General features: G+C 60.0%; 1 protein-coding gene and 1 long non-coding RNA gene across 23 annotated transcripts in view; one reads left to right on the top strand and one right to left on the bottom strand.

Moving 5' to 3' along the window:
• The window catches only part of EHMT1 (euchromatic histone lysine methyltransferase 1), a 138705-nt gene that overhangs the window by 53832 nt on the left and 60778 nt on the right, over positions 1-24095 (bottom strand). For 11 of the 22 annotated variants that reach the window (XR_014831351.1, XM_085002208.1, XM_085002218.1 and 8 more), the window contains exons 2-7: positions 22891-22951; positions 16592-17157; positions 12563-12743; positions 9686-9822; positions 9347-9517; positions 83-157 (exon numbers count right to left, since the gene is read on the bottom strand). Coding sequence is in view for 21 of the 22 variants with exons in the window: in XM_085002208.1 (XP_084858334.1) it covers positions 83-157; positions 9347-9517; positions 9686-9822; positions 12563-12743; positions 16592-17157; positions 22891-22951 (1191 nt within the window). In the remaining variant the exon portion in view is untranslated. Of the gene's footprint in view, positions 1-82; positions 158-9346; positions 9518-9685; positions 9844-12562; positions 12744-16591; positions 17158-22890; positions 22952-24095 lie in introns of all 22 variants that reach the window. The other 11 variants (XM_085002202.1, XM_085002216.1, XM_085002220.1 and 8 more) reach the window with 2 other exon arrangements.
• The window catches only part of LOC146407359 (uncharacterized), a 63620-nt gene that overhangs the window by 941 nt on the left and 38584 nt on the right, over positions 1-24095 (top strand). The window lies entirely within an intron of this gene.

Below are 24095 nucleotides of genomic sequence, written 5' to 3'. Positions count from 1 at the left end.
CCCCCTGGCTGCCACCCCTGTCGGCCCGCCCCAGCCACGCTCCCCTGAGCAGGGCACCCCCCACCCCCCGCCGCGGGCTCACCAGGTCGGACTCGTCTCCATCCTCCTCCTCCCCGGTGCCGGCCGACTCCTGCTCCTCTTCTGACTCCCCGTCCACCTGGCGGCGCGGGTGAGCCGGAAACAAAACAGAGACAGGTGAGACCCTCCGTGGCAAGTGGCTGGACCCGAGAGGCTGGCCACTCCCCACCCCAGGAGCCCCGACGCAGACAGGGTGCCCGGGCTGGGTGTCCACACAGCCCTGCGCTCCCGCCAGTAAGTGGCCCCGGCCTGCACGCGGTCATCCGCCGTGTGCCAAAGGCCATCTCGAGTGACGCGCCCTCCGTGTGAGAGAATTCAATTAAAAAGCAGCACCGAAGCGGGAGTTCCCGTCGTGGCTCAGTGGCGATGAGCCCCACTGCTCCCCACGAGGACGCAGGTTCAATCCCTGGCCTCGCTCAGTGGGTTAAGGAGTCACAGATGAGGCTCAGATCCCAAGCTGCCAAGAGCTGTGGTGTAGGTTGCAAACAAAGCTCAGATCTGGCATTGCTGTGACTGTGGGGTAGGCTGACAGCTGCCGCTCCAATCTGACCCCTAGCCTGGGAACCTCCATATGCAGCGGCTGAGGCCCTAAAGAGCCCCCCCCCAAAAAAAACAAAAGCACCAAAGCATGCAGGGTAGAAAGGTTTTCGAGACCACGAAGTCATGCAAGATGCAAACCCCCCACCTGCCCCGAGCCCAGTCTGCCCGGGCCCTCACACTCCTGCAGCTCGCGCCCTTGGGGCCGAGGCTGGGCCCGCGCGGGCCTGCTACTCAAATAAATGCTTCTGTGACGGCTACTCTTGCCTAGTTCGAAATACGGCGTGGGAGTCTTTCCTCACGCAATGACCTGCACAGGTTACACGAGAGCCTAAGTGCCCCCAGCCCTCAGGCCTGGCTTGAGGGGCGACTCGGTGTCCCCCCATTTGCTGTATCCATGAGCACACCTGCACTTCACAGGAAGGTCACGCTCCAGACAAGCCCAGGTCAGGGGCCCAACTCGGCTCCCAGCCGTCAGGCTGCTCTCTGGGAGGCCGTGTGGTCCCAGGGTCCTTGGCCCCCCCGCTCGGAGGAGCTGAGCCCCTCCACGCCTCCCACGGTGGCCCCTGGGGCCACATCTTCAGCCCACACTGTCAGTGGGTCCCGGCTTTGTTACCAACTGCACAAACTCCACACACTGGACAGGAATCTCTGGGCCGCGAAATACGGCACATGCGTATTTTCCCATCAAGTTCCGCAGGCTTTACCTCTGGCGTTTCTTTTCACAGGAAGCTTGAGGTTTTAGCTGAACAAGCCACACCTCTCCCCCTCTCCCTTCATGGCTTCTAGGTCTGTGGCTGACCCTAGGCGGCCTTCAGCTGATATGGAAAAATGGCTTTCGACACCGTCTCCCACAGTTCACTGCTTTGTGTTGAATCTCCACATCTCTGAAGAACAGCTTCACCGACGTACAACTAACTGACCCTTCAACGCGTGCTTTTAAGTATAGGACGCGGAGGCCAGGGGGTCCCAGGGTGCTCAGGGCGGTCGGCCGGCGCCCCCCGGCTCCGGAAGGGGTTCAGGCTCCCGAGACGTTCCATGGTCTCTGCCCACAAACCGAAAACCCAACTCGCATAAAACCGGGGCCGTCAGGGACAGACAGGTGTGCTCCGGGCTCCTGCACAAATGTGCCATTTTCATCACGGCCCCCCATTCGTACTTCCAACCCCCCCGCCGCCCCCCCAGCCGGCGCCGGAACTGCTGACTTCACGGACAGCGTGGAGAAAGGAAGCCCGGACAACGGACCTTCTCACTCAGACAAACACTGGGTCATCCCCGACCTCTGGCAGCCAAGTCCTAGAGCTAACAGACGTTTCTGCTCCATCTGCTGCCAAGTGCTCTGGGGCATTAAGGAAGCAGGCCCATTCGCAGGTGTGGTCATCGTGGCTTTGTTGTCCAAGGTGCTCTCTTTACAGACCCACAACGAAACACCTGCTGAAGGAACACCGGCCCCCTCGGGTGGAGAAGCCCCAGAGGGTGCCGGGCAGCTGTTTGCTGCACAAGGTGCCCATGAGGGCATCACCAAGCACCTCGGGCACTTACTGCTCTCACGTCGCCGCTTCTCACTGAGCTCAGCTCACAGCTACAGCAGCTGCTCAGCTGGTTTTCCTGGATTTGTAGATGGAAACTCTTCTCGGGGAACTAACTCCTCTCCCACGTCCTTTTTTTTTTTTTTTTTGTCTTTTGTCTTTTTAGGGCTGCACCCTTGGCATATGGAGGTTCCCAGACTAGGGGTTGAACTGGAGCTGTTGCTGCCGGCCTGCACCAGAGCCACAGCCACACGGGATCCGAGCTGCGTCTGCGACCTACACCACAGCTCAGGGCAACGCCGGATCGTTAACCCACTGAGCAAGGCCAGGAATCAAACCTGCAACCACATGACTCCTAGTCGGATTCGTCTCCGCTGCGCCACGACGGGAACTCCTCCCACGTCCTCTTAAATATTACTGTTTCCTTCCGCTTTTCACCTCCAGCATCACAGCAACAGTGGTCCAGGCCTGCGCTCAGGCGAGGGGAGAAAGCACGGCTCGCCCTCCTTCGAACTGCTATTAGCACTGCTTTAAAATGCTCCCTATTAAATACAGCCTCTCTGTAGGATGCTGACATCTCTAGTCAGCTTTATTTAAATGTTATCTTTAAATTTCATTGAGTTGTTTTTTATTTTAAAGATACTGAGCAATGAAACTGCCAATTGCAAGAGGCAGATTGACACCGTCTGAAGCGCCTTTAAAGCAACTGCACCGGGAGGAGGAAAGGTCACTCTCAGCACTGGCTTGGGGACCGACTGCAGACACGCAGCTTCGAGGAACGCACCGTAGATGACAGGCCAAGGGGCCTGAAGGAGGGACGGCAGCGGCCAGCCGGCATCTGAGCCCAGCAGGAGCCAGGACGGCAGGCCCGCAAGGAGGCCACGTGGGGCGGCCCACAGACCCCAGGCAGCAGGCCCGGCCAGGGCCTCGGCTGGGACCAGAGAGCTGGCTGCCACCCACCTGCCCCGTCCACCGAGTGGGGACACAAGGAGGCCAACGCCCCGGAGGAGGGAGCCGCCAGAGAGGGCAGCGCGCTGCCAGCGTGCACACAGGAGCTCCCTTCCAACAAAAAGCCTCTTAAAGGACAAGGCAGCGCAGAGAGACCCTGGACGCTCAGAGGGTACTTCGCAAACGGCAAATAAACATACGAAAAGGGAGCCAGCCTTCTCGGAAATCGGGGCACGCAAATCGGGAGGTAAAAGCACCCAGAGTCCCAGGTTCACAAGGCAGCAGAGCTGCCGGGCCCTGCCGCTCACACGGGATGCACGGCACCCACACGGGACACCTCCCACCCGGGCCCGCGTGCTCGCCCCAAGGGCGGAGGGCCTGCTCCCACCCGGCACTCCGGCCTCAGGACTCCTCTCCTCTCCCAGAAACGACCAAGGACGGCAGAGGCGCTCGGTGACGTGGGCGGCCCATGAACGTGCCCTGCTCGAGAAACTGGACCGAACCCCAGCTAGACTCCCCAGTGCAAGTGAAAAGGCAAGTAACTCCCCAATCCTGGGGCGGGGGGGGGCTCAGACCCCTGCCCGGCTTCGCACCTGCCAGACCCCCCGCCCGGCTTCGCATCTGCTCAGTGCGGTGAAGATGGCCGCCAGCATAAACCAATCCCACGAACGTAAGACCAAGTGAAAACAAGCCACACTCAGAATAAGGACAAAGAACAAGAGCAGAGGAGCCGCTACCTCAAGCCCCTTCCCTGATCCCCGTGGCTGCGCCTGTCCCCACGTCCACAGGCCTGGAGCTGGGCCTTCTCCAGCCTCCCCACCCGCCACGCCACCCCTGCGGGGAGCCCACTCTCCCCACTCTCCCCCCACCCCATCACTGTGACTTCATGCTCAGTCGTGGCGAACACTGAGTGAGACTTTTATGCAAGCTTGGCCTCGGGGGCGTTCCCATTGTGGCTCACCAGTAATGAACCCAACTAGGACCCACGAGAACACAGGTTTGATCCCTGGCCTTGCCATGAGCTGTGGTGGAGGCTTGACCCCTAGCCTGGGAACTTCCATATGCTGCGCGTGCAGCCCTGGAAAAAAGGGAAAAAAAAGAGTTGGGCCCCAGAACTGGCTGGTGTCCCTCCCATCGTTCTCCAGTCTGGCGAACAGTTCACACAGTCAGCCCATTGCTGGTCACCGTTACCACTGTCCCTGCCGTCTTATTTGGCTTTCCACACTTGCATCTGGATTCCGCTTTTGTTTCCAGATTCTTTTGGCCTGACGTCCATTTTCATTTTTTCTCTGTATCAACATCTAGACTTACTCAGTGTTAGTGTCTAGATTCAATCAAAACAGAGAATCCAGCGATAGACTCACATTCAAAAGCCACATGGTTTACGGTAAAGGCGGCATTTTAAATCATCAGGGAAAGGAATGTCAGTTACTGACAGACAGAACTGACTCCGACGCGGCTGAGCACCTTGCAGGAACCTGGCCTCACACGGGGCTTGGAAGGCTTTCCTGAGGGGCTCCCTGTGGTCTAGCGGTGAGGACTTGGTACTTTCGTCGCTGCAGCCCGGGTTCAAGCCCTGCTCTGGGAACTGAGAACCCACATTAATCCGTGGCATGTCACAGCAAAAAAAAAAAAAAAAAAAGCTTTACTGAGGTGTAATTTATACACCGTAACATTCACCCACTTTGAATCCATCTACCACATTTCATCAGGGTTCTACAGGCGTCAAAGGTTGATATACAAAGAATGAAACCAATGACGCGCCAGATGGTGGCTTCCCTCAATTTATTCAAAACCCCCGACGAGAAGGTCTGCGTAGCAAAAGGGACACAGACCCAGCAGTGGACAGAAAGAGCCTGGGGTCGCCAGTTCTGACTCGCAGGCAAACGCACCTGTTCACACACAGCCGCCCGGGCTGCCCTGTGAAGACGCCCGGGGTAACAGACACTGGTGGGAGCCAACGTGTGAGAAGCTGCTTGGCCGCACGTGCAACTTCAGCCAAACGCCGCGTGGGGACAGCGCAGCCCTAGGGGCGTGGGAACACCGTCCCCCGCAGTCACCACAAGCGGGAGGCCGGGCTCGGGGGCCGCCTCCCACGGCAGAGAGCACCCTCCTGCAGGCGCCCTCACCGAAAGCGACCCGTGCGAGATGTCACAGCAGCCACGGGGGGCTGGAGGACAGCACGCGGGGCCTGGCACCCAGGTCCCCCGGAGTCAGGTGCCCACTGCAGGAGGCGGGGAGCACAGCTCTCTTAAAATCACCCGTGAACCCCCGCTGCAGAGTCAGGATGCCGTTGGCCTTCACACCTCCCTCCACGGGAGGGACGCAAGATAACACGTGATGTTTTGAAACAGATCACTTGAATGAAGACTCCCCTTGGCCCCGTGCGGCTGCGGGGCGGAGCGAGTAGCTGCCCGCGGGCTCCTGCGCAGGCCGGCTTGCTGGCCTGGCACCACCCCTTCGTGCACCGAGGCCCGAGAGGGGTCGGCGCCACGGTTCCCACCAGCCCGCAGGCGCTAGGGGCACACCCTCGAGCGGCCCACCGCACCCACTCGCGACTGCTGCCGCCTGGGCTCCACTTCCAGACCAGCTCCTGCGGAAGCACCAAGGTCCCAACGACCTGTGACCTGTGACCAGGCACAACCACCGGCAGGCCCCATCCTGAGTGGCCACCACCAACTGCCAGGCTTCCTTCCAAGGCGCTGGGCTCATCAGAGCCCCTCCCCGTCCCCTCCCGAGACTGAACAGGCTGCAGCCAGGGGCCGCAGTTGGGTCCCTGGATGTCCCAGGAGCACACCACCAAAAAGGAAGTTGAGTGACCCCCGCTCTACCATCCGAGCCACACAAAAGCCTTCCTAACACCACACAGCCCTGTGCACCGACAGAAAATAAGCTCCAGGAAACCAGCAGGGAAAAAATCCTTTAAATCTCTAGTGTTAGCATTTTCCCCCCAGACATTTTTGAACAATCACTGTAAGAACCAGGGGCAGCAATTAAAATCCCCCCCCCAAACTGCTAAAAAGGAAGAACCGGCATAACTGGCTAAACTTGAATTTGAAATTTAAGCAACACTAAGAAAAGACACTCCCCAAACTCCAGAAGCTGAAAGAAAACGCTTTCACAAAAAGGCCGCACCCACCCAGCACAGAGCGGATGCAAAGGACAAAAAGCTGAACAACAAAATGACGTGTTTCAACAAGCCACTGTTTCAACAAGCTAACCCGGCCGTACCCGCCCCTAGGCTGCAGGGCAACTCACCCGACAGAACGCCCACCGTGAGGTCGGTCGGGCGCCTTCTCCAACAAGCCCAACGACACGGAACGTGAAGGCCACCACATCCGACCCGCCCGTCCCCACCAGAGAGCAGGAGAGCAGGTCTGAATGGCAGCTCCTGCTCTGCTCAGGGCTATGCCTGAGCCAGGACCCCTGCAGACAATGCCTGGCTCCCAGGGGCCACCCGCAGTGCCCCCAGAGCAGGTCCCGGGCAGACAAGGGCGGAGTCGGTGGCGAGGACATGCCTGGCCCGCTCGGACACGCCAGCGCCCGTGACCACAGGCCCGGCCAGCAGCCCGGACGCCTGCTCCGCTGCGGGGCCACACCTGGGCCGAGTGCCTGGGCGGCCGGGCCCTCGGGGAGCCGGCGACTAGCAGCCGGCCTGCTGACACTGTGGTGCCTGCCACTGCAGAGTCCAGGACTTTCCCATCCATGTGCTGCACAGGATGACATGCTTCTCTGACCAACACAAGCCAACCCGCAAGAGAAGCGGTGGCCTGTCTCCACCCTTCTCTCCTGCTCGCAGCCCCGCTCTCGTCAGCTCCGCCTGCCGCCTTCTGGAGACCTGACACCAGGCCTTCCGCGCAGCTGCAGAGTCCCCGCCGAGGGACGACCAAAGCGCAGGTGGAACGTGCCCAACAACTCGGACTGTCAGGAACGAGAGGATGGTGGCGACGCTGCTCCAGCCCCTTTAGCAAAGGTCAGCGCAGCGACGCTAGAGAGGTCATCCAGCACTGCAGCCACCGCGAGAGGGAAGGGCCAAGGGAAACGGAACAGACGGCGCCCCTGCTCCGGGTCACGGATTCCCGACCGCTGGCCAAGGACATTTGCGGACTCGTTCTGGCAGCAAACTACTTCGGCGTCAAAGGTTTGCTCGACGACACATGCAGGGCTGTTGCCGACGTGAGCGAGGGGAAGACGCCTCTGGAGACAGACCTTCCACGTCCACGTGACGCGACTGAAGACGGGGAGGCCCGGGCCACAGAGAACCAGCTGGGGGGAACGGGGCCTGGCGCGGCCGCACTGCTCTGCTCGAAACCGGCGACACGAGGAAAACAGGCAACAAACGCAGCAGCAAAGCACCTGTGCTGGCAGAATCCTGCCCTCGCCGCAGCTGCAGTTTCAGTGCGGATCACAACCCTGAGGCTTATCCCAAAACCTGCTCTCGCGTGAGCCTAAGCCAGAACCTCTCTCTGCTCTGAAAAGCACGGAACTGTGGGTTCTCTAGAGAAAGGAGCAGTTTAGGAGTTCCTGTCTGGGGCTCAGTGGTAAGGAACCCGACCAATATCCATGAGGACACCAGTTTGATCCCTGGCCCCGCTCAGTGGGTTGAGGATCCAGTATTATCACAAGCTGCGGTGTTGTCTGGATCCCACATTGCTATGACTGTGGTGTAGGCCAGCAGCTACAGCTCCAATCTGACCCTTAGCCTAGGAACGTCCATATGCTGCAGATGTGGCCCTAAAAACAAAAACAAACAAACAAAAAAAGTGGCATTTTGGACTTTCCCTCTTTTTTAAAGCAAAGCAATTTTTGCCTGGTTTGTTGTCCAGTCAGCTTTAGTAACTTTTTTTTTTTTTCCCTGTCTTTTTAGGGCCACACCTGCTGCACATGGAGTTCCCAGGCTAGGGGTCAAATCAGACCTACAGCTGCTGGTCTACACCACAGTCACAGGAACACCAGATCCAAGCCACGTCTGCAACCTGCACCACGGCTCATGGCAACATCAGATCCTTAACCCACTGAGCAAGGCTAGGGATCGAACCCATGTCCTCACGGACACTGGTCAGGTTGTTACCACCAGGCCATGACAGGACCTCCAGCTCAGCGACTTTTAAACGGTGGCACTATAAATAAAACACCTTGCAAAATTTTTCCGACACAGGGAAACGACACTTCGTCTTTATTCATGAGCTGGAAACGGCTACTTGGCTCAAGCCCTGAGGCGCCCCCAGCTCCCTGGGCAGGAGCAGCGACGGCACCAAGCAGACTGTACGTAGCAGGGCTTCCGTGGCTGGATCCTTCATCCTCTCAGCTTTGACTATGTTGGCTAGAGACTCAGTTACTACTCAGTTTGTGGCCTGGGGAGAAATATAATTAGACAGTTTGTTTGCTTTTCCCATTAAAAAAGGCACTTAACCCATGTGGTATGTCATCTTTTTATAATCAGTGATCACGTGTGGGGAAAACTATTCACATTTGCATGTAAAAAATATTTTAACCTTGGAGTTCCCATCGTGGCTCAGCGGTAATAAACCCACTGTGGTGTAGGCCGCAGACGAGGCTCAGATCTGGTGCGGCTGTGGCTGTGGCTGTGGTGTGGGCCGGCAGCTACTGTTCCAATTCGACCCCTAGCCTGGGAACTCCCATGTGCCACGGGTGAGGCCCTAGAAAGGAAAAAACATAAATAAACTTTCACATTAAAACGTGTGGCATAACCCAGAAAACAATCATCAGAATGCGAGATCCTCTCAACAAAAAGTAACATGCGCATACCCAAGTAGGAAGGAGGCCCCGGTGCCCACAGTGAGACATTTTAAGCACCTGCCACATAAGGCAAACACTACCCGAACCTTCGATGCCACGTCCTGCCGAAAGTCACTGTGGTGCGCCAAAGAAAAAACATTACTGGACCGAGGCCGGGATTTGGCATCGGGCAGGTCTGAGGTCAGACCGTGGCTCTGACACGGGCACAGACAGCTTTGCCCGTTTTCCTGACCGAGGAAAGGACCGAGGCCGCTCCTGACTCCCGGGGAGGAGCGACGGCGCGGAGGGGCACTCGTGCGCTGCCACGGGCAGCACAGACGCTCCGGAAACAGTACCTCCCTCTTTAAAATGAAAGCAGTGACACAAGGACGCTTTTTAAATTAAAACCCAAGAGAAATAACACCTAAGAACCCCAGCCAGAAGTACGCAGGGGCTGGATCAAGGCCCAGAAGGCTCGCCCTCCGGACGGAGGCCCGCCGTGGGCTCGTGCCCACCTTCTGGGCGCGGTCAGGCTCCAGCGCACTCTCCTTCGAGGTCCTGCTGTCCTCCTGCTGGGCTCCCTGGTCCTCGTCCTCGTCCAGCTCCTCCGAGTCGTCGTCCTCGGAGTCGAGGTCCAAGCTCTCCCCGTTCACATGGAGGGAGCCGTCGCCTGGGTCCTTCTCGCCCTGGAACGGAGAAGCCCCACGTGAGCAAGGCCCCGGGGCTGGGAGGCGACTGTGCGGCAGCCCGAGAGCCCAGCGCTGGGGCCTCTGCCCGCCAGGCAGAGCGGCGGAGAGAGCTGGGGTCAGGCCGCGCAGGAGCAGGGGGCCCTCGCCCGGCGGCCCCGCCCTCACCTGGCGGCCGGCGCTGGAGTGAGCTATGCTCTGGAACATCTCAATGACCGTCCTCTGTTTTAACACTTTGGCCTTTTTCTTGGGAACCAGACTATAGGTGCCCATTCTTCGTTTTTTCTTTCGCGATACTGCAGCTGCTAAAACAAAAGGCAAGCAAGCTAAAAAAAAAAAAAGTCAAAAGGGGACAAGAAAGGAAAAGAAACGCCATTCAACTGTTTCTTAAGGGAGGCGACAGTTCACAAACTCTAATCACCAAAATTGTCAGCGCCCACAACAGCAACAGGCACTGCTCAGGGGCCGTCAGCTGGGCAGGGAAAGCTGAGCACACGTCAGACCCTCACGAGGAACCACCCAGCCACACGAGGGCGACTGTGAGCCCCTCCCTCGAAAGCGCCCAGAGCCAGCCGGTGGCTCGCAGCCCGGCAGGAGCAGGCCGCCCCCGAGCCGAGAAGGAAGGGCCTCCTCCAGACACCCCGGAGCACCTGGGCCCTTCCTTCCTGGGCGCCCCTCGGACCCGGGGAGGGGGCCTCAAAGCTACGGCCCAAAGCACCACCCGAGCACCTGGGGGCCAGGGAGTACGAGGCCAGGGTTCCCGGGGGAGAAGGGGCACCTGGGGCCAGGTTCCCTGGGGGCGGCAGCGGCAGGGAGGCCGAGCGGGGCTCGGGGGCCCCGACTCCGGTCCAAGCAAAGCAGTTCCAGGTCGACTGCTTTCACAGGACGAGGGTCTCTGTGGTACTTAATTCTTTTAAAAAGTTCCAGGATTGAAAAAAAGCAGCTGATACCCACTGCTTCAACAGGGAGGAGCAGCACTCAGTGGCTGATAAGAGACCTCAGGCGTTTGCTCTACCAAGTGCAGAGAAAGGACGGAGAGTTGGGTGGGCTGTGGGCACCCGAGTCAAGCCAACGGCCCCTCGCAGGCACGTCGGAGCACCTGCCACAGCAGGGGGCGAGAGAGGGAACAACCGCCACGTGGGCCACAGTGTGGTCGCGGGGACACCCACGCGCTGGACAGGGCAGGCGAGCCGGCAGGAGCCTCCCGGGCAGTCACCGGAGCGAGTGACACGGGCTGCGAGCCCCCAGCAACTCTGCCACCTTCCTGCTTGGGCGGCACCCTCGCCACTGTGACCCAACTTCTCACAAGACAGGACCCGCAAGCGCCAACCAGAGGTAATGACGCATGGCCAGGGAGGCAGCGGGGAGAGGGCACAGAGGCCGCAGCCCCACACCTCCGCCCCCTACCCGGGAACCTGGCCCTGCGGGCTCCCCGCTCGCTCTGCGGAGCCGCTACAGGCCAAGCCGACCAAACGCTGCAGGGGCCTGAGCTGCCGTCTGCCGACGCCCCACTCCTCGCCTCCGGATGCGGGGTCCCGCTACCCACGCCGCACGCACCTGTTCCGAAGCCTCCCACCCAACAGCGAGCCATTCACACAGCTAAGGCTTCTGACATCCTGGCAACGCCACGCACCCGGGCGTGAGACCCCAGGATCTGCAACCCCAGCTGGCTTTCGGTCTTGGAGACAAACAACACTGAGTCGAAAGAGCCCAAGTCAGGGCCAGTGGGTGACGGGCTGATCCTGGGTCCTGAGCACCGGGCCCCAGGAAGCAGAGCGAGGGCGCCGGGGACCGGGGAAGGACGAGGCCGGCGGGACCACCAGCTGAGCCGGAGAGTCCCCGTGGGGCGCTGGGGTCACATCACAGGGCTCCGGAACCACCCTGAAGGGCCAACCTGGGACGAGCTGTCCAGAACAGTGACGGAATGGAGCCAGAGAGGCAGGGCATGAGGCGCCAGGCAAGACTTAACAAAAACCAGGCAGATGCCAGGCCAGGAGGCCGCGGTGCTTCCTGTGGCAGAAACCCCAGGAGCTGAGTGGGGCAGCAGCCACCGGGGGGACCAGAGGATCTGTCTGCGCTGGACGAACAGTCACCACACCCACCCCTGGGAGAGGCGGTCTGCACACACGCCCCTTGAAGATGGGCCAGGACGGGCACGGGACCCAGGGAAACAGGCCTGCCCGTGTGGGACGGCCCAGATCACACCACCAAGGGCTGCAGGAAGCTGCCCACAAGCCCTCTCCGAGCAGCAAAGGGTGCTGACAGGCCACGCAGCAGAGGGAACTCCCTAAGACTCCACTGCTCTGGAAAACGACACTGACGAGCTTGGAGGCAAAGGGCCCGAAGTCTGCAACTTGGGTCCACCTTTCAGAAATAAAATGTGACTTATTGGAGGGAGGGGACACAGAGCTGTGCATGCAGGCCAACGAGGGCCGCAGGAATTCCCTGCAGAATCCCAGCCGCTCTCAGGGGGGTCTGGAGTCACCTATGAGCAAGAAGCGGCTTCGAGGTCCGGAAGACGTGACCCATGATACCAGACAGGCCCCCACCCAGGCGCAGCCTGCAGATGCGTGGCCCCCGGCACACCCTACACAGGCCACCCCCTCGTGTGTGAGCCCTCACCCGATGTGCAAGAGCCACACAGAAAGGGCCTCCTCCACCGGGGGGGGCTGGAGGAACGTGTCTCCCTGTGGGCCCCACTTCCCCAGGTGCCCACGGAGAGGAGACGTGCACTCAGGACAGTGGGGGGCTGCTCGCCGGGAAGTGGCTGGTTCAGCGCGACCTCCGCTGCGGCGCCCTCAGCAGCGGGAAACTCATCAGCCAGGAGACCTCTCAAGCGGGTCTAGACCAGCAGGCAGATTCCAGCAATGGAAAGAAGCTTCATCTCAGGATGGAGAACAAGAGAAGGCTTTGCGGGGGCTGGGCGAGGGGCGGGGAGCTGGCCGCCTGCCCAGGCCGAGTGCACCGACAGTCAGGCGCCGCCCGTCCAGCAAGGCACAGGCCAGGAACCCCCAAGGGCAGGGCAGCGGCCGGGCCCCGCTTTACCTGTCTGTGACTTCGAGGAGGCCACGTAGCACTGGTTTTGAGGTAGCGATTGGTGCAGGGGCGGGAAAGGGGGTAAAAGCTGCTGTCGCCCAAAGTCAGAGGCACCTCTGCTCATCTCCTCTTTCGGCTCCTCGTGGTCACGGGCGTCCCGGCCTTCCCTGGGGTCCTTGCTGGCTGCGTGCTTCAAAACAAAGACAACACCGACCGTGACACCAGGCAGGTGGCGCTGTGACAGCGTGCCCCCCCGGGAGGCCCTCCACCGAGGCGGGGGGAGACCAGGAGAAAGAAGAGATGGGGGGAGCCCAGAAAACCACCGTCCCCACAGAGACAGGCACCACGGCGCTGTCACCCGCATCAGGAGACCCCAAGTCTGCATTTTTAAAGGGCGGCAGCGGCTCCCAGAAGGGAAAGAGCTCCTACCTGCTCCTTAACAGAAAGTTTGCCAACCCTCGGTCTAGGCAGTAAGACACGACCGGGTTTCACTGCACCCAGAACGGGCGCGTGAACCTCCGGGCAGGTGCTTTCCGGTCGACCCCAGCCCCAGCCTGCCACACCCCCGCTGGCTTTCACCCCACAGGCCATCGCACTAGGCTTTGAAGGCTGCCTCTGGCTCAGTTCCACCACTTCCGAAAGGCCTCCAGCCTTCGCCCCCTGAGACCGTGAGAGCCCTGGATGCTGAGGTCAGAGCCCAGGCCTCACCCCAACAGCACGCCCCCGCCCACTCTGCTCGCTTCCCTCAGTCACCCACAGCCTCGGCCAGGCTCTTCTCAGTCCAACCAAGTCTTAGTGTGCACCCAGCAGGGGCACTGAGCAGAGAACAAGCACCCTTCAGGGCGCGGGGCCGCGCACACCGGACAGCCGCTTGCCAGGGAATGTCCCCTCCACGCGGGCAGAGATCAACTCAAAATGATCAGACCTAAAATTACGCAACTCTGAGAGGAAAACAGGAGGGAAGCTTCGTGACACGGAGTTTGGGAACGAATCCTTGGATGTTACAACAAAAGCACAGCAACGAAAAACATGAATTAGACTTAACATTAAAAAATTCCCGTAGGAGTTCCCATCGTGGCTTGGTGGTTAACGAATCTGACTAAGAACCATGAGGCTGCGGGTTCGATCCCTGGCCTTGCTTAGTGGGCTGGGGACCCGGCGTTGCCGTGAGCTGTGGTGTGTAGGTCGCAGACGCGGCTCGGATCCCGCGTTGCTGTGGCTGTGGTGTAGGCCGGCGGCTACAGCTCCGATGAGACCCCTGGCCTGGGAACCTCCACATGCCGTGGGAGCAGCCCTAGAAAAGACAAAAAGACAAAAAAGAATTTTTTTTAATTAAAAAAAAAAAAAAAAAACAGTAAAAACATATTAAAGTAATAGCCTAGACGTGGGGATGGAATAAAAGTCTAATTTCAGGGAGATAAATAAGCAATGTAAACTCTGACACGCATTTTAACATCTCTAACAACGGGGCAAAACGTGGCGGGTAAAAAGAGGTGGACTTCTGCTCGCAGCTGACGCCGAGTTCATTCACAACCAACCACGTATTTATTTTCTGTTTTGTTCTGTCCTTTTAGGGCCACGTCCGCGGCACATGCAAGTTCCCAGGCTAAGGATGGAAGCGGAGCTGCAGCTGCCGACCTGCACCACAGCTCACGGCAACACCGGATCCTTAACCCACTGAGCGAGGCCAGGGATCGAACCCACATCCTCAGGGATACTAGTTGGATTCAACTCTGCTGCGCCGCAACAGGAACTCCAAAGAAACTTTAAAAACCAGAGAAAACCTTCAGGATCTAAGCGTTCTTGGGCAGGACACCAAAGGCACATACTCTTTTTTTTTCTTAAACGGCCATGACATATGTAAGTTCCCAGGCCAGGGATCAAACCCACACCACAGCTGTGGCAACACCAGGTCCTTTAACCCGCTGGGCCAAGTCGGGGGTCGAACCCTCGCCTCCACAGCGACCGGAGCCGCTGCAGTCAGATTCTTGGCCCACGGCACCACAGCAGGGACTGCCCTTTTCTTCTGGCTACTCCTGAGGTATGTGGACACTCCTGAGCCAGGGATAGAGCCCAGGCCACGGCAGCGACCAGAGCCCTGCAGGGACAACACGAGATCCTTAACCTAGTGTGCCAGCGGGGAACTCCTCCAAAGCACGGTCCTAAAAGGGAAAACAGTTTACAAGTCGGACTTCATCCAAAGGAAGCGCTTCTGCTCCAAGACAGACCTCCCGAGAGGATGAGAACCAGCTACAGACCAGGGGAAACGCCTGCAAACCAGCACCTGACGAGGGTCCAAACCCAAACTCGCAAAGCTCACAACACACCTAACTGTAAAGTGGCCAAAGTTATGAAAAACGGTTTACCAGACAGGACAGCCAGGCGGCAAATCACCGCATGAAACCTCCGCCGCCAGGGTCGTTCAAACTAAAGCCACGCCGGCCGGGACAGCACAGCCGTGGCAGGGGCGGTGGCCACGCCAAACACCCCCTGGAGGCCGCAGGGGCCTCGGCTGCTCGTCCACCGCGGGGGGCGTAAAAGGCGGCATCGGGGGCGTGTGGGCTGGGGGCCACGTGAGCCTGCGACTGTGCTCCTGGACCTTCTACCCAGAGAATCCAAACTTAGATCCAACCCGAAGCGTGTACACAAATGTCCAGGGTCACAAGAACATCCGAGCCCAAACCTGAAAACCCCCGATGGCCTCCGACGGGCCAGCGGGTCCACACCCAAAGCCTGTCCACACGCAAAGAAGGGCCCCGCAGGCCTGACTTGGAGGGGTCAGGGGTCAGGGGTCCAAGGTGTGGCGTAAGGGAAGAGGCCTCCTCTCCATGACCCCGTGTTGGAGAACACGTGCGCACACACCCTCAGAGGTGCGGGAAGGGGCAGCGTGGGCTGCGGGACCCGAGGGCGCCTCGCGGAGCCAGGTGGGCGTCCGCCCGCAGGGTGCCCTGGCTGCAGGAAGCGGGACCCGGGGGCCCAGCAGAGGGGCAGGGTCTCTGCACTAACGGTGTGGCTTTCCGGACTCCGTAACCATTCGGAAGCGTTTCAGTTCGGGAAGGTCCGGGACACTGCACCAGGCAGAGGGCAGAGGCACGTCAGGCTCGGCCGGGCCAGGGGCCAGCGGGCATGCCCGACCTCGGCCCCGCAGCGCCCCCAGGCCGTCCAGGAGCAGCAGAGACTGAGGAGGCTGCAGGCCCCTGGCAGCATCCAGCTCCTAGCACTCGCACAGCGCTCCCGTCGCAGCAGCCGGGCCACGGGGGGCCCCGGAGGCGAAACTGAGCACAGGCCCGGGGGACCCCTCCGGGAAACCCACCCCGAACACGGCGGCCACTTCCACACAGAGCTCCCACCTGAGGAGATGGGAGTTTCACTGGGACCGACGCCTTCCGAAGGACAAGACAAACATGTAACCAGGAACACTAGTCAGAGACACGGCCCGAAAAACCAACTGTCAAAACGGCAACAGCCCCGCATGGAGTGGCCAGCAGGGCTGAGCGCCAAGGGGCAGGCGAGGACCCGCGGTGAGGGGCCGCTGGGGAGGCAGAGGCCAGGCCCCCAAGGGGCTCCGGGACAGGCAGCCGCGCAGGGCCTTCTCCGAGAGCTGCAGGAAGACCCCATCTCAGGCCGAGACGAGGGGCCCCTGGGGTCTGCCCAGCGGGACTGCAGGTGGACACAGGCATGGCGCAGACACCCGCACAAGCCGCTCAGGTACGAGAAACGCCAGGGCTCTGACGGCCAACCTGGAACCCGTGCCTGCCAGATCGGCCCCGAAGGAGGGGCGCAGGACAGGCCCCGGGGCACAGGATGCTGCCCGCGGGCCTGGGCAGGGGCAGGGCGTCTTCAGCGTCGCCCTGTGCAACACGGCGGGCGGAGGAGCAGGTACGGCGAGGGCCACGGGCTCCTGGCGCAGCAGCCCAGAGAGCAGGCAGACCAGGGCACCGGGCAGACCCCCAGGCCCACCCTTTCCGGGCCACCCGCTGAGCAGAACAAAGGAGAAGACAGATAAGGAGGTGGCCCCAGCCCGACGGGGACGGTTACCAGGCCCAGGATGGACTTCGGCATGGTCTTCCGAGCCCGGTGGACCTTGACGTCGGCGCCCGGGGCCGGGGGCTTCTTGTCCTCTGTGTCTCTGCTCACCTCCCCGGGCTTGGCCGGCGGCGGTGGCGGCGGCGGTGGCGGCGGCGGAGGCAAAGTGCCAGGAGTCCGGCCCCGGGCCGCCCCGCTGGGGAGGGTTTTGGCAGCGTGGCCGGGGAGGGAGGCGGCCAGGGCGCTGGCGATGCGCGGCGGCTCGGACACGGGGGCCTTGCCCAGGAAGTAGCCGTTGCTGCCGACGCCCGGCGTCTGCGCAAAGCCGTCGGCCCGGACGTGGTTCTGCTTCGCCGGCTCGGCGTCTCTGTCTGCAAGGCCATTTTCCGCGATCCGGGCCACCGGGCCGGCGCCTTCCTGCGGGCCGACCCTCGCGCCTTCCTGAGTGTGCTTCGCCGCGGCCGGCGGGCTACCGCCGTCGCTCTGGTCACAGGCCCCGTTGGCCTCCCCGTCCGCAGCCTCGGGGGCCTCCCCGCCCTGCTTGTCTGCTGCGCCTTCGTCGGCAGCCATGGGTGACCCTGCGGACAGAGAAGAAGGCGTCAGTGCCGCCGCGCCTGCGACCCCCTTGTGCGAGCCACCGAGCTGCGGGCACCGACACTGGCCGGCTGGAAGCCGCTTTCCTGCAGGGCGGACATCTGGGTGCAGACAGCTCGCCTCCTACCAAGACGGAAAAGAAGAGTAAAACGAAAAACCATGAAACCTTCAGGAAAAAATCCTAGCGATAAGCAGCGTCTTGGCCTTACCGCCCGCCCAGAGGAAAACGGATAAACCGTACTTCGCCAAAATGAAAAGCTTCTCCAAAAGGAACAGTAGCAAATCCGCGCCGGGATACAGGGCCACTGCCCCCCGTGGACACGGTTATAAGTAAAAAGCGGGCCGCTGGGTCCTCCTCGCGTGGACGCTGTGAACAGTCGACGGTGCATTTGTTTTGGAAAACAAACAGTTTCGGCCGTTTCCTCTGACGCTAAAGGCACACTTGGCCCAGGACAGCAAATGCCCTCAGGGTACCCACCTCAGAGAAACGAAAAGTTACGCCCAAACAAAAACAAACGCAAGTGCCCGCAGCAGCTGTGCCGTAGCAGCTGAGAACCAGGATCAACCCAGGGGTCCCTCAGCAAGTAAATGGAGCACTAGGCGGGGGTCCCGCCGCACCCAGACCCCGCTCGGCAGGGCTGCGAAGCGAGGTGCACGAGGCCCTGGGGGTTACGCTGCAAGGACAGCAAGCCAGTGCCAAGGCGGCTGTCTGCTGCGGACAGTCTCTGAGATGACCACGCAGAGACCGAGAGAGCAGGCCCGCGCTGCCGGGACTGCGTGTGGGGGCAGGGGCAGCGGGTACAAAAGGGCACAGGAGGGGTGCGCTCCCCTTTGCGGGGGGAGACCCGCAAACCTCGCGTGTGATAAGAGCGCAAAGACCACGGGAAAGCCCAGGACGGTGGGGAGAAGGGCAGGCTCAACACCCCGGCTGACGTCGTGCCACTGTTTTCTAGATGTTACCGCGGGGCAACCTGGGGTCTCTGCTTCGGTCCTTATACCTGCATGTGAATACACGATTACAAAAGATACACTGCAAACCTCCATGCTGGCAACACACGACTGGAAAGTAAAACATAAACGCTCCTTACTACAGCAGAAGAAAAGCCGAAATACTCAAGGGTGCCAGACCTGTGCACCGAAATACACAAGGCATAGCTAAGGAAAATTTAAACAAGATGAAACCAATGGAGGACTACGGCCTGTTCCGAGTCGGAAAAGCCTGAGCCGAGCGGTGGGAGAGCCAGCGAGAGCCGCCCGGCAGGGCACAGAGTTCCGGGCACGGCTCCGGCAGGGACCTGAGGGCAGCCCTCTAACCGGGGCCAAAGGCACCTGTGCTCGAGTCAGGCCCCTTCCTAACACCCCCACCTCGACCTCTGATGAACCATGTGCCACTGCAGTGCTCAGAAGGCTCACACACAGGCCGAGAGAGGCCAAACTTGCCTGCAAGCTCATTAATCGAGGACCTTGGAAAAACTCAGGAGAAAAAGAAGATAAGCAAATCCAACGCCATATTCAATCCACCAACAACAGTATTTTAAAAACCAAACCAAAAACTATGAGACACAAGAAAAGCAGAAGAGTTCCAACCGTGACGCAGCAGTAACGAACCCAACTAGCATCCCTGAGGACACGGGTTTGATCCCTGGCCTTGCTCAGTGGGTTAAGGATCCGGCGTTGCTGTGAGCTGTGGTGTAGGTCACAGATGCGGCCTGGATCTGGCGTGGCTGTGGCTGTGGCTGTGGGCCAGCAGCTGCAGCTCCGATTTGACCCCCCGCCTGGGAACCTCCATATGCTGCCGGTGCGGCCCTAAAAAAAAGAAGAGCAGGAGAACCCAGAATGAAGAGAAAGCCAGTCAATTAAACGCCCAGATTACTGCACACCTGAAACTAGTCAACTGCGCGCTAATACAATTTCACAAAGCAGACGTGGCAGAGGCAGTAGACACAGCAGAGGGACGTCAGAACCGTGAGTGCAGCCGCGACACGTCTAGAGGAAAAGAGAGACACTAGACAGAGCTAGAGACAGGGCACCACTCCCACCGACCAGCAGCACTGCAGACAACAGCCTCCTGACAAGACCCCCAGGGCGGAGAGCCCACCAGCAGCATCTGAGAGTAAGGCACAGAGGGGGGGGCCTGAGAGCCCTCGGCCTCCGGAGCAGCCTGGCCCCTTAGGCTCGGTGCCCAGACCGGAAGGAAGTGAAAAATGTGCTTTGGAAGAAGGAACAGCCAAAAAAAGGTTTCCGCCCAAGATTTTCCAAATAGGACGAAAATGTTACAACCAATGAACCAAGACGCTTAAGGAAGGCCACTCAAGATAAGTACGAGCCAGACCAAAGACAACGCAGCCAAATCGCTGAAAATCTGATCAAAACCTGAAGGCAGGCAGAGAAGATGCCCCCCACAGAGGAAGTGCTAGGAACCACCACGACGCCCAGGACACACAGGGCCGGCCAGCAACAGCCGAGTTCCCGTGCCCGGGAACTCCAGGCAACCCGCCCTTCAACGGGACACTCTCAGACACACAGGGCTGAGAACAGCAGCACAAAAGCCTGTCCGACAAAGCAGACGAGGCTCTTCAGACCATCAGGAAACGACCACACAGGAACTCGCCCACCGAAAAAACGGGATGAAGAGCACCAGCAAGGATAAACACTTCCGAAAATAGAAAAGAATTTATCTTCTCTCTTAAAACATTTTGTTAAAAAGATAACGTTCCCACTGTGGCACAGTGGAAACAGATCCAACACAGAAACGTCTCCAAGAGGTTGCGGGTTCGACACCTGGCCTCGTCCGGCGGGTTAAGGTTCGGCATTGCCGAGAGCTGTGGCGCAGGTCACAGACACGGCTTGGATCTGGCATTGCTGTGGCTGTGGTGTGGGCTGCCAGCTGCAGCTCCAATTCAACCCCTAGCCTGGGGACCTCCAAAGGCTGCAGGCCAGCCCTAAAAATAAGTAAATAAAACTTCATTTGAAAAAGCACCAAAAGTGGACCAAAGAAGCGTAAGACTTGTGCCCTGAAAATCACAAAGCATGGCCGGAGACGCCAGAGAAGACCTACACCAACAGAAAGACAGCCGTGTCCACGGACGGGAGACACCTGCCGCCGAGCAGTAACAGCCCAGCGTGACCTTGAGTTGGCAGAACCCACATCGAGACCCCGAGGGCCTCTCCACAGGAGCTGGCAAGCTAGCCCTGAAACGCACATGGAGATTCCAGTGACCCAGAGGAGGCCAAACGATCCTGAGAAGGAAACGTGAAGCTGGAGCTGGCGCACGCGCCTGCGCCAAAATGTACACAAACCAGAGTAAGCGAGGGCGCAGGTGCCAGCGTAAGGAGAGGCTCCTGGGCAGCAGGAGAGAATCCACAGCTCAGAACCAGCACGGACCCTCACCAAAGGCCAGAACGGTCTCCTCCACAAACGGCACTGGGACAAATGGTCTCCACTTGCAAAGAAGGAAGCTGGGCGCCGACCCACGCCACGTAGAGAATCAACTCAAGGTGGACCCAAGACATACCTGTAAGAAGAAGGCACAGGCGGAAACAGAGCTTTGTGAACTTCTCTCAAACAATGGTTTCTTAGATGTTATGACAAAAGCGCAAGTCCAGAGAAACTGGACTTGACTTTGTGCTTCAAAGGCCACAATCAAGAAAGTGAAGAGAAGAGACAAAGAACGAAAAGGGAAAGAAAAGAAACGGAAGACAACGCACGGGTCGGAAGATGATATCTGCAAGTCACAGACCGGATAAGAAATGCGTATCTTTATTTTTTAAAAACCTGACAGGAGTTCCCATCGTGGCTCAGCGGTTAAATGAACCTGACTAGTATCCATGAGGATGAGGGTTTGATCCCTGGCCTCGCTCAGTGGGTTAAGGATCCGGCATCGCCATGAGCTCTGGTGTAGGTCACAGACACGGCCCAGATCCCATGTTGCTGTGGCTATGGTACAGACTGGCAGCTACAGCTCCTATTCAACCTCTCACCTGGGAACCTCCTTGGGCCTTGGGCGCAGCCCTAAAAAGCAAAAAAAAAAAAAAAAAAAAAAGCCACGATGAGACACCACTTTGCACCCGCTAGGATGGCTGCAACCCCGGGTCCTGTCAGGAGCCATCCTCGCCGCCAAGGACTAGATGAGGGGCAGCTGCGCGGGAACCAGTCCGGAAGCTCCTCCAAAGGGGGAGTCGAGGCCCTGGCTCAGGGGCCGTGCATGTGGAGGAGCTGGTACCTGGCACGGCACCCTCCTGGCAAGGCACGCTCAGAAAAAAGGGCCCGGGGCAGGGGGTGACAGGGTGGGCAGGACAAGGCACCCCAAGGCTCAGGGTAGGGGCAGGAGGCGGGGCAGGGCCACCGCCTTCCACACCCCAGGAACAGGCCTAGTGGCCTGGAAAAGTGCCACAGGGACAGAGGGCAGGCCTGGCACTGCCCCCAGGAGAGCAGGCTCTAGACCTGGGAGTGTGTTGGAAACAGTCCTGGGCAGCAAGGCCCCCCAACCCACCCAGCTCCTGGAATCCAGGCACTTCGGTGACGCACTAAGTGACCCACATGCAGGAAAGACAGCCCTGCCCTGCGGCCTGGGCCGCTGGGCCCCTTCTCTCAAGGCCAGGCTGCCCTGCCACAGGCCCCGGGCCATGTGCCCACACGGCCTTCGCCCACAGCCACCAGCAGCATGCACGTAGTGGTCACAAAAGAGGATGGCCACAGAGACGTGACACGGCGTCAGAGCAGTAGGTGGGGCACAGCACTTCCTGCCAAGGAGGCCATGCTACAGCTTAAAGGACGCAAAGGGCACAGCCAGCCTGGGGGACACGAGGTGATCACCAGGCAGGCACCCCCGCCACCGGGGGGGACAGGGACATCCAAGCCTCTGCCGGCATGCTGTGCCTAGAAGGACGGCCCAAAGTCTGTGCTCTCCCGCCGACGCGCACACAGCAACCTCTCCAGCCACGGCCTCCACCGCCCACAAGCCACTGTCTGTCCTCCAAGGGGTCGGCTGCGTTTCGAGAGCCAGGGCAGACACCGGGGCAGTGTGCCGCCAGGACAGCTGGGACGCCCAAGGGCCCAGGGCAGCGATCCTGCCACAAGGGCCACGGCCACTGTGGCGGGAAGGCCCCCCCATCCCAAGTCAGTGGAGGCTGCACCACACCACAGGCGCGGGCAGGGCTCTGAACAGCTCAGCCCTGCTGTTGACACAAGCAGCCCAGGACACCCAGTCCCCGAGCAGACAAGGCTGCGGGGAGACCAGTGCTGGCAGCTCCTGGCGGCAGCCTCATCATGGGTTGGGCCGGGGCACTGCTGCCCAAGTGCCTGCTCAGCACCCGAGTGGCCTGTCACAGTCCGTCCCAGAGCCCAGTGTCCCCCTTTGGCGCATCAGCAGGCAGCCTGTTACCCCCAGGTCCCCCCGGCAGACACCTTAGCCAGCCGCCCCTCCCTCCTGGCCACCTGCTGTGTCTTCCAGGCCTCAGGTCAGCCTCAGGCCAAGTACCACATACCCGTGGGTCTGGCTCTCGGGTGAGCTGGCCACTCCTGGGTCAGCCGCGCTGCCAGGGAACTGGGCGCCACCCTCTCTGCAAGGCAGCCAGTCACCACTCGCCCATCTGGACCAGGCATGGGCCCAGGCTGGGGGGGCGGGTGAGTATGCTGCTCGCTCACTGCAACTGCCCGGCCGGCCCGCAGACCAGGAGGCACCTCTGCCAGGCGTCCGGTGCCCAAGGCCCCTTACCTTCTCTCAGCAGCTCGGCTCTCGGGCAGTCCTGCTTGGTCTCCCCCTTTGCCGGGACCGCCTGTCAAAGAGAAACAACCGTCAGCCTGGGCCCAAGAGGACGCCCCCCCAAGGGGCTTCGGATGCGAATCCAAACCACACGTAAAGAGCCACCATCAAGGACCGGAAGGACAAGGCATGTGAAACCAGGACAAACCCTAAACCTGGAGTGGCGCGGGGGTTAGACTCCGACTAGGAACCATGAGGTTGCAGGTTCAGCCCCTGGCCTCGCTCAGAGGGTTAACGATCCGGCGTTGCAGTGAGCTGTGGTGTGGGTCGCAGACGCGGCTCGGATCCCGCGTTGCTGTGGCTCTAGTGTAGGCTGGCAGCTGCAGCTCCGATTGGACCCCTAGCCTGGGAACCTCCATATGCCGTGGGAGCGGCCCAAGAAATGGCAAAAAGACAAAAAAAAAAAACCCTACAGCCTTTCCCACAGGACCAGCGGTCCGAAACTTTTTCTTTATCTCAGGAAACTTTTTCTTTATCTCTATGTGGGGGGATAGTTTTTAAAATAACAAAAACGCATCCATGCATTGCTTACAGAACTAGACATGGCAACTGCTTTGCTATAGAAATGCTACCGTTTATCTCAAAGTGCCTCCTGCTGATGACGGTAATTCATCTAGGTATTTCAAATGTTCAACAACCTATCAAAAAGTCAGAGAAATGGATAAACCCGTAAAATTCAATTAAAAAGTGAAGCACTCAACGTGAGCCGACTAAACAGGAGTGAGGTACACGAGGTCTCTTGCAATGATTTTAAGACAAACTCCTCCCTTCGGGAGGGTCAGTCTGGTTAGAGAACAAACGTAGGGGCGGTTTGCAGGTGTGGCCGCGACCCCCCCGCCCACACAGCGGAGCAGCGGTGGCGCAGGCGCCCGCCACGGCCAGGAGCTCATGCAGACGCTCTGGGCTCCCGCTCAGCGGGGCGGCCTCCAAGGGCCTGACTCCCACAACACTGCTGGAACCTCTGCAGTGTTTTCTCCCAAAGTCGCCACAAGCTCTTCTCCGAGCCGGGAGCCCACGGCTAGTCTCGCTGAGGGCCACGTGTGGCTTCCAGGAGCAGCGCCCACCCTGCCACCAGGCCACCCCCACGCCCACCGGCCACCAGCAGCCTTCCCCAGAGAGCTGCCTCCACCACCCCAGGCTGCAGGCAGGAAAGGGTG

The sequence above is a fragment of the Sus scrofa genome, chromosome 1, assembly GCF_054392235.1.
Source record: "Sus scrofa isolate SSC_HxYL_T2T_F1_AM1 chromosome 1, Sscrofa_HxYL_maternal_Yorkshire_Landrace_v2.0, whole genome shotgun sequence".
Taxonomy (NCBI): domain Eukaryota; kingdom Metazoa; phylum Chordata; class Mammalia; order Artiodactyla; family Suidae; genus Sus; species Sus scrofa.
The sequence above is the reverse complement of the archived record's forward strand: the minus strand, read 5'-3'. Positions and strand labels throughout refer to the sequence as shown.